Genomic DNA, 16,617 nt, shown 5'->3' with positions numbered 1-16,617 from the left:
GTTTGAATAACCTCATTAAATCACAAGTCTAGTACAGAATACAGCACTTAACTCTGATTTTGCTTCCAGTTATATTCCTTAGAGCAGAGTCATTCCTCAAACTCTAACCTTGTCATTTCAAAACTTTCTCTTAAATGAACTAAATGCTACTTCATTTTATTCTGTGAGGGAGGTTTTTCAGACTTCAAATTGCTCTGGAGCTCTTTTTAGTTTGCCAGCATCTTTTTCATGATAAATCAAGGACACCAAAACTGGACTCAGTACTCTAGTAACCGAAGTCCATCCACAGAATACATGTATTTTTTTATTTATACACCTGACAATCGCATTTTCTCTGTCAGCCACCACTTTTTGGCAGCTCATGTTCAACTGGTTGCCAAACATGGCAACGTTCCTTGTGATTTCCACACACTTTACTCTAGTCACCTGCAAACTTCACATGCTACAGCTTTGTCCACTTTTAAAATTACCTGTGAAGATATTAAATTGATTCAAAAATACATTCTTTTTATTTTCTTCAAACAGATCGAGTAGAAAATTATTTATTATATCCAGTCCTTTTATATTCCTCTGTATGTTGAGTGTTAATTTTAATTGGAGCATCAGCACCAAGTTTAAGTGTCTGTGGATGATATTTCAGCAGTTTGTGAAGTTGTAATCTCATACACAAAACCAAGCTCAACAATTCCCAGCTTTCAGTGATGTTAGGATCAACACCATGTTTATTAACTTCTCAGGTCACCCAGGAGCCTTGGAAAGTCAACTGTTCTATTCTTCCCCTTTAATCTAACTAAAGGCAAGAGACCTTTAAGGGAAACACCTTACTCTAGACACTAATGTCACATTTGTGAAGCCAGGAGAACTACCAGAACTTAATTACAAAGATAAGTCAATCTTTTTAAGAGTCAAACTTCTGGCCTGTATATTGAGCAACAGGAGTGAGGGTACAGGAACCATTTTTTAAATTAATCAAAAAGAAAATGTTACTGTGAAGCTCAGTGGCAACAAGATGTGAGGAAACCAATGGATTCAAAAAACCTGCCTTGTGCATCAAGTGACAGTTAAAATACGTTAGTGTTTAACAGAAAATAAAACTGCCAGCATTTTAACATAAAAAAATGAATTTAATTAAAACCTCTTTCCTCTGTTCCTCTTCCCCCAAAACCAGAATATTGCCCTTTTTGAAAAGCTTCAAAATGAAACATTTCAGCAAGATTCCCAAGGCTAACAGTGTTCCTGGGAAACCAAATAGCAGCAGTGACAAAGTCTGCCTCTAGTCTCTGGCAAGGCTGTTGGGGCTTGTCTTAAAAGAGAGGGAATGTTTGCACAAAAATTTGAATGTGAAGTTTCTGGCTCCTGTTTCTGTGCCTAAGCTTAGGCCACACACACAGGAGAGGAGAATGAACACATTAAGACAAATGGAAACTATAAAACCAGTTAGTTTTTAATAACAGGCTTTTCATAGCAGTTTGAAATTAGAGGGTCAAAAGAAAGCAAAGGTGCTATTTCTTTGAAAACAAATAAGAAGGGAAGTAGAGGAAAAGAAACAGAAAGCAGAGAAAGGTAAAGGAGGACAAAATGGAACCAGAAGGAAGTGAAGGCAGGAACTTAGGCAAAAGAAGTGTTACAATCACTGATTAATTTAAGTGTTGAAATAGCACAAAATGTATTATATTCAATTAAACCACCCTACTTTGAAACTGGTTTGATTACAGACAGCATTGAGCAATTTAGATTGTTTTAACTGAAACAATTTTTCCCCTCAGACCTGTTTATCCCACTTATTTACATACTGTTCTTTGCTTGTGCAGCAAAGCTGGGTCAGCTTCACGTTCTGCATTACCAGTGCTGTGTCACATAGTTTCTGTGAGCTATACAAAGTGTGTTATTATTAAATGAAGACTAAAGTAAGCAACTAAAAATATCATGGAAAACGAAGATGCTATAAAATCACACAAGCCACATTTTACTATGAAGATTTACATTAAAAATTGCAAGAACCAAACCACATCTTTACACTGAATATGTGCCTTTAAGTTTAAAGGCTAGAACTAAGTGAAATTAAGTATGATGGGCCACAATCACCCTTGCTAAATAACTTAATCCGTTTTGCATGTGAGGGAACTGAATAGCCCTACAAAGGCCAGAGAAAAGAAATATAAATGTTCCTGACTAGAGCTTACTCCAATATTGGGCAGCACGATTATACCAGATTACATCAAGGTTTTTCTTCTGGCATCTGTCAACCATAGTAACCAACATTAATGCAGAATCTGCTCCCTATCTGCCAGTCTGATTGGTTAGATAAAGTTTCCAGCATTCCTATGAAAGAAATATGTTACTGGTCACTAACACATAAGCTTGGTGTAGTATCAGGAACAGATTCACATATTATTTATTAAGCTTAAAATATAAGAGGTTAAAATAATAGAGAATAGAACTGTTTTCAAATGGCGTGTTTGCAGGGTTGGGGATCAACGGTGGTACTTAGAAAATGGCATGAAAATAGGAGATATTAAAAAAAAAATTAATCCAGGAAAGCTTTAAAGCAACAGCAACTGCTGTCCTGATAAACAGAGCATAACAGAATTTCAAAAAGATGCCATTAAGAAAAAACAAGTAAGAGAGACTGGAGTCACCAGTAAAATGCAGCAAGCTCTTCCAGTCAGGCTGGAGTAGAAAACTCTTGGTAGAGGCACACAGGGTTCCTACCTCAACACAAGAAAACACCCTTCAGAACTCCCATCTTTTACTCACAAAATATACATCAGGAAGCATCCTATAGACACTTTCCAGTCATTACCATAGCTCCCTCCTTTGTTTTGAAAGCATGTGTTTTCCATTCAACCGAAATAAATTTTATGGCTAAATTTGCAGTATGTAACTGATGATTAAAACCAAAGTATGTTGCCACAGCAATTCTTTCTGACTCTGCTCTTCATGAGCTCACAAGAAATACTTCTTCCTACACTTTTTTCCCAACACAACACTGTCCCACAGGTGAAGTGCAGATCCACACAGTGTTCACACACTTAGGCCTCAAGACCTCCAAACTGCTTAAGCAGATACACTGCCTTCAGTAAAATATTTTGGCAACTTAAGAAACAGTGGAACATTTAGAAAACCAAGACTCTATTTCAAAACAAGGCAAGTCACGAAATTGCATTAAGGCACCACAAATAGAGGCTACATTGAGACTATTTCATGTCTCAAAACTGACATGAGAAAGTGAAATGACCAAGGAAACAAACATTCCTGACCTTATGCCTTCAAAAGTGATACCGTAAAGTCATTTAGAAAAGATAAAAATTGTATTAGAAATTAAAATTAATATACCAGAAGAATCAAGGTATTACTATCCCCTGAAAAGCCCAAGTAACACACACAGTTCTATGCTCTGTCTGCAAGTATAATAGTATATACTAACTGAATTGTATGAAATCCAAAAGCTCCTCAGAAATTGAAAGCAGTAATTGGGTTTCCATCCTTCTAAGAAGTTACAATAATTAGAAATACAATCCCCACAGCAACATGTTTCTGAATCTTAATCTTTTTCTACCTGTGAGCCTTTTGTTAAACAGAGGAGACGACCGAGGACTTTCCATCTTTGCAAATCTGTTCCTTAAAACCACAGACTTGTAGCTGTTTTGGAAATATTTCTGCATTAACTCTGGCACTTACACCAATAACTGGAAAGGAAACAACGCTGTTAACATTTAAAATAGTGGAAAAAATGTTGCTTTGTTTCTTCCAAGGAGCCCTTCTATTATAATTCAAACACGAGTAACTCAAGTAACATTTCCTTCAGGAAATGTCTCTCACACACAGGGCCAGCTGCTGGCCTTGCTCCTCCTGGTCTCAGTCCCACGAGACATCCAGGTATGTGCTTCATTCTAATCAAGCAAAAAGTCCCACAATAGTGCACAGAACTATTTACCTGTTTAATTAAAGGCAACTACTTTGGTACCCTGCTGAATCAGGGCTTTTCATAATATTTTGAATTACCCTGCAATAAAAGTCATAATAGGAAAAATATAAGACGAAAAAAGAAAGAAACAAACAAACAATAATCCCCAAATTAACAAATGTGCAGAAAATTTTCATAATGCATCTTACTTAGACAAGTGTAATTTGGAGTCTTCTATACGGTTGGAGTATTCCCCTTGCTGGTTCCACAAACCATCATCCTTCATGTACACTCATATATATAAATTAAATTTTAACAACAACACAAAGAATCCTGCTCTGGCTTTTGAAAGAAAAAGGTTCTTTATTAGAAAGCAGAGGCTGATTTTTCCAGCAGACAATGGATTTCTTCAAAGATGCTAATGGTATCTGAATCAAAACCAGCCAGGAGGTAGTAATTTCAGAAGAACTAAGTTTGAAATTTATTATTCCCTTTTCAATCAATCTCCAGCAGTCCCCCAAATGCAGTTTTTACAACTACAAAAATATATGTTCTTTGTAAACAAGAACAATGATGGCAGTCCCAAAGGAAGAAAAAGGCTCTCTAATCTCTCCTCAGGCAGAATAAACAAAGTTCTTCATCTCTGAAAGCTCTTAGTTAGAAACTAATGGATGAATGGAACAACAACCTCAGCCTGAAAAAAAACCTCTAATAAACGGACTCCCAAACCCCCTCTCAAACCAGATAAAAGGTTGCTCTTCCCTGTTTGATGTCCCTAGAACACTTCAGCCATGCAGAAGAAATATCCTGATAAACCCAAGGCCAACTTGCACTGGTAAGTTATGTGACCAACCAACAGCACTTGGAGAGAAAAAGATAAATCTGAAATGAACCTGCTAAACACCATATGGGATAACTTATAAAATACACCCATAGTTTAAAAGACATTTTGATGGTAGCTCAGTGAAAAGTGTTACACCTCCCTGGCAGCTTCTAATGTGACCTGAAAAGTCACATTTATTCGCAAAAGAAAAATTGCTCATCCACAGAAGTTATATATCTCTCAAAGAATTTGCAGTGGATTGACTTACACTGTAAGTGCTGTGTCTTCATCCAGATGGACTAAAGATACATGTATTAAAAAAAGAAAAATAAAAGAAAAATCAGACTCCCCACTAGAACACTGAAAATCAACTGGATTTTTTCACCCTGGGGATTTAGACTGCTCCAGGACAAACACTGTGGTAACTAATACCAATTGTGTATCATTGGAAATAGCAAATAGTCTCGAGCATAATGACCACCTTTGATGGAAGTTAATGATAAAGAACTGGGATAAAGGCACTGGAGTTGTTACTCAAAGCAGCCCCAGCTCTGAAGAACACACTTATGCAGGCAAGCACTCGGTGGGAGATACCTTACATTTGGCTGCATTTTATGTAAAAACCCAAGTAAGCTCTTAAGGCATGTGCTGTGCTTTTTGCTGCCACGAAAACTTGCAACTAATCTGCACAGCTTATTTTTAACACAAGCAAGCAAGCCTCCAGCAAGTCTCATGTTCATCAGAGCTACAAATCGCTGTAAGGGCAAGTTATTAACATAAGCTCTTCATCAAATGGGGTTCTTAGAAGAGTCTAAGACACTGATTAATAAACTGTGTCATTCCCCCCATCCCCTTCCTCCTACTTTAAACCAAGGCCACTGTAGGTTTGGGTTTTTGCTTTTGTTTTTTTAGAGCTAAATCTGAACATGGTGTCTGGAGCAAGAGAGGGCAAGAGCTCCAGACCCCACCGACCTGAGCTAAACAGCTGGGGGAAGGAAAGCTGGGAGCTTCCATCCACCCACTGTTGCCTAATTTGCAGGAGTAGATGGAAAACCACTTTTGGATGTACATAGGCTCACTTCTGCATGCTTTTAAAACACAGGAAACCATCAGGTTCTGCACAGGCATCAGCGTGATGCGTGTCTCCAGAGGGTCGGTGCTGGCACACCGGGGCCCTGTGTATCACACTGCTCCCTCTCCTGCCCACTTCACCCGGGTGTTTCGCTTTTCTGAAACCCACCGACAGGTAAAATGCCTCCGCACAGAAGTTTCTTTCCATATACTTCAGATCTGGTCCGGTTCCAACGTATATCCTACCGATAATTGGAACGGGAAACCATCCCGGTGTATACATTTCTCACAGCACCTCACAAAGGCCGCATTCCCCAGCTCGCCCACGCGCTCCACACCTTAACAATAAACATGCAAAGCAGCCTCGGTTCCCCCTCCCCACACACATGCTTTGTTCAGCGATCCATTTTTCTACCCCACCAAGCTCACTAAATAAACATGAGGAGCCAACCTGCGGCACTCATCCCAGCCGGGTAATGTATGCAATTACGCTAATCTGCGAAGAAGGCTGCCAGTGGAAACCAAATACGGGAACGTCAGCATTCCTGACTAACGTGCCACGATGCAACCCGGCACGACAAGAAAAAAAAGCTCCTTAACATACCAAATGGGACTTCTCGGGTCGGGAGGGTTTGTGCTCGCTTCTGCTGCAGGAAGGAATCGCGGCTACCACCCTCCAGCTAAACGTCCTGAGGAGTTCAAGAGCGAGGCCAAGAGGCCGGAGCCTTTTCGTATCTGCGTGGACCATCCCAACTTCCTAATAAAGGAAAGGCTCTTGGCTGCAGGAAATGAAACTGTGATTGAGATAAAGATTAGGCTCCAGCCCAAAGTTAAGTGGAGCAGGTCTACCGTGAGTGCTACCTACAGATAGGCTATTTAGTGGCCAAACCACTGAAGGAGCATCACTCTCCTCCTTACCGGGGTGACCGCTAGGCTTTTTTTGTTAATCCCAACCACAGCTGTAGGGAGCTGGCAAGGAGTCATCCGATGAAACATCTCCTATTGCCTCTTCAGGTCCCCAGCCAGCTTCAAACCTTCTCCTTCTCCCATATCTTAACCACTCCTACCAGACATAAAAGCAACTGTAAAGATGCCCTTGATTCAGCAGCCTTGCTCTGGTTTTCTTTTTTTGGGGGGGGGGGGAAATATAAAGCAGTGCTTCATGTGGATCCTTGGTGGTGTAGTAGCGTGTCAAATGCTCACAGTAAAGCAAAACCCCTGAAGTTAAAAATCCTCATGGTGCATTTACAAGACTGATTGCGATGGACAGTGTAAGACAGCAATAGGCTATTTTCCATGATTGCTGAGACTGTGCAGTGCAAGATCCTGAAAGAACCACTGAACGAACCACTGTGATAGCCACTGTCTATCTGATTAAACTGTATTTGCTGGTCTGACAGTCTGAACACAAACCTATGTAGTATCAAGAATGACTCAACGATTAAAATCAACATGTTAAAAGCAAAAAGTAAATAGTACACCCGAGGAAATAAGGCCTAGCCAGCTAGCACCTTTTTGCCACAAAAATATCCTTATTAACTAGGGCCAATAATAAGGTTGTCTGAGAAACTGAAGGGAACTATCTGTGCTTCTTTCCTTCTTACACACAGAAATCAGCCACCAAGAAAAAAAAAGAAGAAAAAAAAGGAAGAGGAACAAATATACAAGAAGTTTCCAACCCTTTTCATCCTGTAAAGTCTCCCTGCACTAAAAAAATTATTAATAACAACGTCTCCATAAACCACAAATTTTGCATCGAGACTTAAACACATCAGTAATATTTATGTTGCATTAACGCCTGATTTACACCAGTCCAAAAGAAAACTTTCAAGCGTAAAAACTGAAAAGGAAAAAACAAACAAACAAACTCACTCAGACCCCCTCACAGACCTCTGCGCCCTGCAGGAAGGGGCAGTTCCAAGGAAGGGGCTGCAACCCGAGGGACACCGAAGGAGAAGCCCCGGGATGGGCTGTTCCCAGCAAACGCGTGTTCCAGGCGGGACTCCGCCGGTGCTCAACCCGCCTCCCAGGGAAAGCCCCGAGCTCGCAGCCCGCAGGAGCCCTGCCCGGCACCGCAGCACTGCCACAGGACACTAACACCCAGCACCGAGCCCGCCAGCCCCGGCGCTGTCAGCTGTCAGCCCAACAGCCCAGCCCGCTCCCCAACTCCCCCCCGCGCCGCCGCTCCACCAGGAGCCGACCCCGGCCCCCACCCCCGGTGAACACCCGCTGCTCCCGCTCCTCGCCCACCGCCGGCGCGGGCAGGTGGGTCGGGCAAGAGGCGGCAGCGGCCGCGTTACCTGCTCGCCGCCCCCTCGCCGGGTGGGCTCCGGGAGAAGAAGCGGGAAAAAGTGCTGTGCCAGGAGGGGCCGGCCCGCCGCCGGCTGCCCCCGCCGGACATCGCCGGGACGGGACGGGCACGGGACGGGAGGCGCCGCCGGCAGCCGCCCGACACCGAGTCCCGGCGGCGGGAGGAGGAGGCGGCGAACACCTCCCTACCTCCCTCCCTCCCTCCTTCCCTCCGCCCCCGGGGAGGAGCCGCCGCCCGCCGCGGGCAGGAAGGGGAGCAGAGCGCTCGGGGAGGCGGAGCGGGGAAGGTTGGAGCGGCAGGAGGTGTTGGAGCTCCATCCGTGTCCCTCCCGTGGGCAGCCGGGCAGGGACCCGCTCCCTGCGCTGCCGAGCGAGAGGGGAGCGATGTCCGCGCAGGGGGAGGGACCGCCGCGCCAGCAGCGGTGGTGCGATGGGTTTTGGTTTGATTGTTGTCGTTTTTGTTGGTTTTTCTTAAGTTAATGGGCCATAATTAGTGTGAACAAAGAGAAAAGATCAGAGGTGAAGTAAAAAACTGTGTAAGGAAAAGGACGGGCAGCCTTGAGAATTTACACGCCTGACTGGCTGCGAATGCCAAGCCCAGCGCTTTGTGAGTCCTGCCAGCTGGGAGATACTGCGCCCGTCTGTCCGTGCAGAGGCACACACTGGATTCGCGCTGTCCCGGGCCGAGCTCCGCCTGGCTGCCACACAACATCTGTGCCTGCTGCCAGCGCCGGGAGACACTGGCATCCAACGAGGCACACAGCAGCAATACCCGGGGGTTTCACCTCTCGCCTCCCTCTGTCACTCCTGCTGATGAAGTGACTTGAAGTAAAGGGGTTCTCCTGCCTTTTAAAAAGTCGTCTTCCTAGAAAAGAGCTTGTTTGCTTGGAGTTTTTGGTTGGTTTGGGGCTTTTTAATACCAAAACCTTCATCTTTGTACCGAAAGCTGTGGCTTCCCTTGAGTTAACATCAAACTATACCTACCAACAGAGACGATACTGCCATTGCAATAACACAGTGACAAATGCTATCCTCATTTTACAGATAGAGTTGATGCTCAAAACCTTAATGAATCACTTAATGATTACTTGTAAAATAGACTAACCCTGGCATAAGGATCTGAAATTCAGAACCACACTTTCTCATCACGCTGAGCATCTCTGCTGTTCCTTGTGACTGCCTATACCTTACACCTTTCTATCAGCTCCTTTTTTCTGCAGAGACACCCAGAGCAGATTGTCTGATGGCTTTTGAGTATCTCCAACTCCAGGATCTCTCTGGATAACCTGTGCCAGGGATCACCTCTTTTCTATAACATTTTTTTTTCATTTGGTCAATTTACCTCTTTACCCAAGGCCTCTTTGCTCATATTCTTTACCACTGTGCCATAATGGGGGCCAGATATGAAGTTGGTACTTGAGGCCCATCTGCAGAGCAGCGGCAATAAAACAGCCTGAAAAAAACCTACTGTCTGCTTTTCTGTCTTTTCTGTCTGCTTTCCCCTGCTTCAGCTGTGAACAAATCTTGAAGAAATGTGCAGACAGCTCTGCTTTGTATTGTCCAAGTCTCATATAGCTTTGATGTGGATCTTAAAAACAGACACAGGTGGATAGTGGACATGCACTTGAATTTTTACCAGTCAGTCTGAGTTGGGACTAGCTCGTTGTTTCACAGGTTGCAAAAAGTAGCTTTCTCATGGACTAGTTACCAGTCACAAACCTTGTTCAAGGAAACCATCACTTTAGTACACAACAAGGTTCTGTCCAGTATTCAGTCCAGACAAGGAGCAGACAATTCTCTCAGTGATACAGATGCCCCAAACCTTGCAAAAAAACCACGAAATGTTTAATACCAGAACAGTTTGGAGGCAAAAAAAGAAACTACATTTTGAGAGTAGCTACACATAGGTGCCAATTCTCAGGGAAATGGCAATCAGGGTTAAAACTGAAAAACGTAACAGCAGCCTCTATGGAACATTACAGAGGAGACACTCCCTCTGACATTCAAAATAGAAGTAATTAGGCTCCAAAACCAAATTAGAAGAGTGGCAATTTATTAGGACTGCACAAACAGGCTGCAGGGAGGCTTAGGCTCTCAGTGACTGTTTATTACTTTTAATTCTTCTTGGCCACATACATCTCACAGCTTCCCTACCTATTGCTTAAGTAAGATCTAATCCCTAAGCTGTAGCAAACCTGAATATAATAATTAGCATTTATAAAGCATCCAGTATCTTCAAAGGATTTAAGCATTAATTAATCCTCATAATCACCTCAGGATGTAGTTAAATATAATATGGTGAGTGGTTTGCACACAGAGACAGAGGCAGTCAAAACACCTAGCTGCATCCAAAATCTGTGTCCACACTCTCCCAGTGAGATGCCTGGAGGGGCACCACAGGGCAGCATGAAGCATTACCAGGGCTGTGCTTGTCCAAGAACAAAGAGCCAACCTAATCAGAAATGCAAATCCCAAACAGTAACATTTTGTGCTCAAATCTGTTCCTCCTTTCCCCACGGCATCTAAAAGCAGAAAATACAGAAACATACCAAATGACAGTTCTGTCAGAGGCAAATAATGAAAATAAGAAAACTAATCAAAATACTAAAACTATATCAATATAAAAGGTGAATATGGCCCATCTTAGATAATCCCTTTATTTTTCTGTGCCCTGGAGTAATCGACATGATTTACGAGCAAATAATTTTGACACATTTAAAATAATAAAAGGGGAACTGCCAGCAGGGTTGCCAACAGGAACCCAGATTTAGCCACCTACACCTCCTGCAAAGGGGGGAAAGCTTTTACCAGCTTTTACCCAAAGATTCGGTATCTACCAAGTGGCAGGTGGCTTCACATGTTAACACAGCTGTCAGCACTAACAGCAGCACCAACACATGCGAGCCCAAACAGATGGGGGAAACAGGTTCCTTCCCGCCTCAGATTAGAGCACTCACATGTGGCCCATATGAGGTAATATGGCATCTCCAAACCACTAAAACACAGTTGCAGAGGGATTTGCACAGAAGAGGAAAATATCATTTTTTTCCTAGTTCATCCTGCCCAGAGTTTCACTTGAATGTCGAATAAGAGAGGGGAGGGTGCTGTGCCTACTCCATATCCACTTAAATTTTCTACTGCAGTTCTGATTATAATGGTTGTGCAGAAGGGAAACCTCCCCCTTGTCCTTGCTGATTTAGAGTGAGCAGATGGTGAAATTTTAATTGTGCTTTCTCCATTTCCTCCGTTTTATAGGTTTCTAAAATCTTGAGTCAAGTCTTTTGTTTTGTTTGGATACTGAAAAGGAAAGCAAGTTCCCACCATGCTGGTTTAGGAGGAGCCCTCCCCTTACACACAGTTTTAGAACTTTCCTGATACACTGAAGTCATAACTAGGGGAGAAATGTAGTCTTAAAACCTCCAAGCTAAACATTTTGCCTGCAAGCACATTTTAGCACAACTACTAAATGAAAACAACATTCTCAAACTGTTTCCATTGTTGGATTGCTACAATAAGAACTCTGCTAAACAAAAGCATACTTCACTTTTCCATTTCATGCATGTCTAATACATTTATCTATAAAAATATTTTATATGTCTCAGCTACTTTTTCGTGTTAAGCAGCCCCATTTTCCAGGCTCTTACAGGTAGATGTGGCACAAACAGCAACAGTATTTTAATAACAAACAGTCCCTTACCTAACATTTTCCTTTCCAGTGTATAATATATTATGGCAATGTTTCTAATAGGTGGCATGAGACCATGAATTAAAATGCACATAATGAAGTCATCACATCTCTTAGCCATTTTTCACAATTTCACCTGTCCAGATGTTGAAACAAACACTGATGACTCTAAAATCTTTAATCTGTACTTACTCTAAAACAAAGGCGAACAACAGAGTTGAAGATTTGGGTCTTGGATATGTTATTACAGAGATGAAGCAGGTTAGCAAGGATTTCTAGGATTATTTTCTATCTAGCCATGACCTCCTGCTGTACAGTCTGTACTGTGCAGCTTCCAGCAGTCCTCATCCTTTAGCTGTAAACACACAGTTCCTCCATTTGATTTACTGAAAATGGTTTAAAAGGCAGCCACATGGTCAGCTGCTATTGTTCAAATGCCTTCATGTCTGGAGAAGACAGCTGGAAATGACTCACGGCTTTCACTGCAGCTTCTGAGACCCATAACTGTGGTCTTCATTATTTTTGATAAGATTTATACACAGTGCTACCTATGGCTAAAGTTCAGCGTAGTAATTAAAATCTTTACATCGACTTCTTGGAAAGCCTCTTCTGTTTGTTTTCCGCTCTACAATTTGTGACATTTACATTTAGCCAGTAGCAAAAGTGCTAAAATGGAAAACTAATTGTAAAGTACAAAATAAGAAATGACCAACCCACCTACAGAACCTTTTTAAAACAGATTTTCCTGCACCTGGGCATGGAGCAAAAAGCACTCAGAAGCTTCACACTGTGGTGGTATGTGTGCACCCAAGTACTCGAGATAAGGACCAACATCCTTTACTGTTAATTCCAAAAGATTTGACAACTTTCAGCTGATTGGCACAGCTTGTCTGGAAGGCTTCCAAGACATTTTTGACAGCACCTCATATCAATTAAACTTGTGTGAATACAAAAGATTAAACTCACTTGTCCTCTTACCAGTGTTAATCAAAAACCACCCTACCCTAACTGGAGCTCAAGAAAATCTGCACTTCATATGATGAGGTCTCTGTAAAACCATCCAGTTCTGAGTCTGCTTCCCTTCTAAGACAACCTGTCTACTCACCACCATCCTTCCTTGAAAAATTATGGTTAAACAAAATGCTTCAGTAAGCTGATTTCATCCGAATTCTAACATATGTATGGTAAAAAGCAGCACAAATAATTTACTGCTCAGAAGAATGCAAGAGCTTTCAAAAAGAGGTGTCTTACATGCAAATGAAGGAAATCCATGAAATACATAACCAGCAACTTTTACACTGTAACTCATTTAACACTTTTCCACCTAGAATATCTTTTGAATATCAGATTTGTGGTTAAAAATGAATACACACCTTTCTGTACAAATCTACACACTTTCAAATATAAAATCAAATTACTATTCTAATAGTCTCACCATATTTCCATGCATGTATATGAAAGTACTTTTTAAAGTTTGCAGATTACTAAGCAATTTTAAATTGTGGTACAAGCCTATGTACAGTAAACTTAAGCCTCTGGACAGCAGACCTGCTTTTTTTAGTCACCTTTCAAAGATTTCCTAAAACTACTCCTTGGACCCCAAGGCTTCCTAGAATCACTGACTGCAAACCACTGTCAGAGACACACCAATGCCACCTTTTCTCTATTCTGCTGGATTTCACAATATAGAATAGTTTTTAATCCAATATCCTGAGCCATTTATAGACTGTTAGTAAAAATGTTTGAAAATTAGAACATATATATATATGTATGTATGTATGTATGTATATATAAAGTAACCTCATACCACAGTCACATTAAGGAAGTGTATTAGCATATTCAAAAAGGAAGAATCATCTCTAGTGTCTGGAGAAATACACTGCAAAATATTCTGTAAGTAAAAATGACTGTAAGTACACCAGTCTCTAACAAGCAGAATTCTTATGGACTGAGCCAAACAGGATCATAAAAGCTTTTGGCTGTAAATGTTGCAGAATCCCATCTGGTTTCAGGGAACAAGTTATTTTCCTCTCCATTTAAGCTTCCAGTAAGAAATTAGAAAAAAAAAGGAAAGAAAAAACAAAGAAGAGACCTTTTCTTATGTATACAAATTATATCCATAAGCTACTCCAAACAGACAGAAAATACTTCAATCTTATTACAGAACAAACAAAAAAACAGAGTGTAATTCTTGGCATACAAGTTTCACATTACAGTAAGCAGTATTTATAGTGTACAGAAAAGGGATAAGAAAGAAATCTTAAAGGCCAAGTTTGTAAGAATGCAAATGACCATTGATCAGACTATGCCTGGTTAGCTGGATAAGTAACAGCATAACTGACCCCCCCACACACTCATTTGGTTTGTGTTTGGTTTTGGTTTTTTTTTCTTTAAGCCCAACACAACAGAGTGTTGAGTAGGGAAAAGAAGATTTCTCTTAATACCCAAGAACAAAAATTCTGAGTAATCCATGTTTGCTCACGCAAGCATTCATTGTTAGTGAAGTCAGAGCAGAAAAGCTTTTTCAGCAAAGTAAACACCATCACAAGGAAATGTCTGGCTAAGGGGGATATAAGCCTGAAACTCAGTCGTTTTATCTGATGTTGCTCTTTAGAAATATTTTCTGTATGTAATACACTGCTTTGATCCAATAAAATACAAGTAATAAGACTAAAGAGGTTTCTCTGCAATGAAAGATAACATCTTATAGGGTGCACTTACCGTAGCTCATAAGTATTACATGTACAGTAGTTTTTGCAAATTTTGTTCAGGGTATGCTGAACTGCTGCTGAAAATGAAGGTTTACATGATCTCTATGTTAAATCAACTCCCTGAATAAAGCTGTAAATTTTTCTTTATTATAGGAACTGATGGAAATATTCCTACTTAGTGTGATGCCAAGATCAGATCACTTAACTACTTAGGCATTGCCTTAAAGAAAGCACGTAGATATTTTGTATCCCACGTACATCACTGACTTACTAAAATGCATCACCTGAGGTGAGGACAGAACACACACACCTCAAGAAAACCACGAGACTTATCACACACAAAGGGTTTTTCTAAAATTTTTTTAACCATTGCATGACATATCAGAGTAGACAGAGAACTAAATAGTAGTTTAACAGTTATGAAATGGGTGAAAAGGAAATTTGGCACTCAAAAATATTCCTACAACCTAAACAACTTGATTTTGCATATATGCCTTTTAATTTCCAGAAACTGTAAAGCTACAACATGACAGGTCTGTACATAAGATAATAGTGGTAAGTCAGCACTGAAGTGGCTATGCTAAAATTGTTTTCTAAGATAATAGTGACTGATCTTGTTTTATAATGGTACCAATTAAAGAAATAGTAAGGCTCAACCCTTAACTGCAAAATGCAGCAATGCTTTCTAGCTACTAGATTGAATTAGTTTATAGATCAATTCGGCCTGCTTTGAAACTGCTGCCAAAAAAATTTTAGAGCATTAACTTGTTCTTAATTTAAACTTCACTAGAGGACTTGGACAATTATCCATGGGTTCTAGGCACCTCAAAACAGAGTCACACTTTCCTGTTGAAAACTACCTTAAGAATGTAAAAGAATACCTAACAAAAGGAGGGCAGCAAAATAAAAACAAGTATTCCAAGAGAAAAGCATCACCTTTCCCAGCAAAAACATTCTAGCCTTGAAAAGAAACCCTTCAACAATCCTTACTCCTCTAAAGCAAGAATGTAATGACTGGCCAACAACATCATAGACAAAAATGTTAAACTGGGACCACATTGCTTTCATGTAATCAATCCATTGACGATATAAGAAATGATGAAAAAAATCCTTGGCATATTATTATCATTGCCATTTCCTCCAAACTGGAAGCGTTACTACTTAATCTCTGTCCAAAGGTTATATCCTTTATTAGGGGAATAAACTTTCCCAGTTCCCACTGGACCACACTACAAACCTGTATTTTTACTAAATATTTCACTGGAATCATTCCTGGGGAACCTGGGCGTCTGCAGACCTCTCGCCAAGCTCTGCTGCTCTTTTACCAGGTTTCAGTCCCATGGTTTTAAAACTTAGGGATTGTTTCCTTCTTAACTTTGTACAGGCATGCCTACACTAGTGCATTTGTTCAGATCACAAGGGTATTTCAAAGATAATCCTCACTAACTGTGCTTTTCTTTACATCAGAAAGTAGGCTGAGAGCACACAAACTGAATTCTTTTTGGATGAAACTGCACTGGAAAGCTGAGAGAGCACTCAACGTGCTCCAGTGAGTAAGAGGCACTCAGAAAGGAGCAGGCTGGAGGAAACACAAGCCACACAGCCTGGGAGGGACATCAGGTTCTCAGCACGGACTCTGTTGCTCTGCAAAAGCAGTTTGATGAGGCTGCTCTCCTCAGGAGGGAGCCTGCATTGCATCCACTTCAATAATTTATCCTGGTTACTTCACTGAGCCTCAAGAAGCTTAGGTTTCTTTAATGTTCATTAGCATGACTCTACTTCAGCCCAAAGAAACTTCCTCCACACATCCCAATTTCCTTGATTTTTAAATCCTTTCCTTACTGTCTTTTCTTCCTTTTACTTACAACTGTTGGGCAACTCTTCAGCAAACTGAATGTGGTTCAGTAACTATTTTGCTGGTCTTCAAAGACAAAGTTGCTTGTAGAAAGACTGCCCAACATGAAGTTTCTAAATTTAAACTTCTTTTACAGTAAAAGTGAACCTGATCTTCAAAGGTGCCCCCTGAATCCCAGAGGAATTACACACATCTCCTTGCGAGTTGCTGCCTGAGTAACAATGATTGTAATACCATGAAGTTCATCTTCTGGTA

General features: G+C 41.1%; 1 protein-coding gene across 1 annotated transcript in view; it reads right to left on the bottom strand.

Moving 5' to 3' along the window:
• The window catches only part of LOC113988884 (very large A-kinase anchor protein), an 85,015-nt gene extending 75,972 nt beyond the window's left edge, over positions 1–9,043 (bottom strand). Inside the window, exons 1-2 of the mRNA XM_027722873.2 lie at positions 8,682–9,043; positions 8,102–8,581 (exon numbers count right to left, since the gene is read on the bottom strand). Coding sequence (XP_027578674.2) covers positions 8,102–8,581; positions 8,682–9,043 — 842 coding nt within the window. The remainder of the gene's footprint in view (positions 1–8,101; positions 8,582–8,681) is intronic.
• Between the last annotated feature and the right edge of the window lie 7,574 nt (positions 9,044–16,617).

The sequence above is a fragment of the Pipra filicauda genome, unplaced genomic scaffold (assembly GCF_003945595.2).
Source record: "Pipra filicauda isolate LSUMZ 115617 unplaced genomic scaffold, ASM394559v2 scaffold310_size866816_pilon, whole genome shotgun sequence".
In the NCBI taxonomy this organism is placed as follows: domain Eukaryota; kingdom Metazoa; phylum Chordata; class Aves; order Passeriformes; family Pipridae; genus Pipra; species Pipra filicauda.
This window is presented reverse-complemented; position numbering and strand designations above follow the sequence as displayed.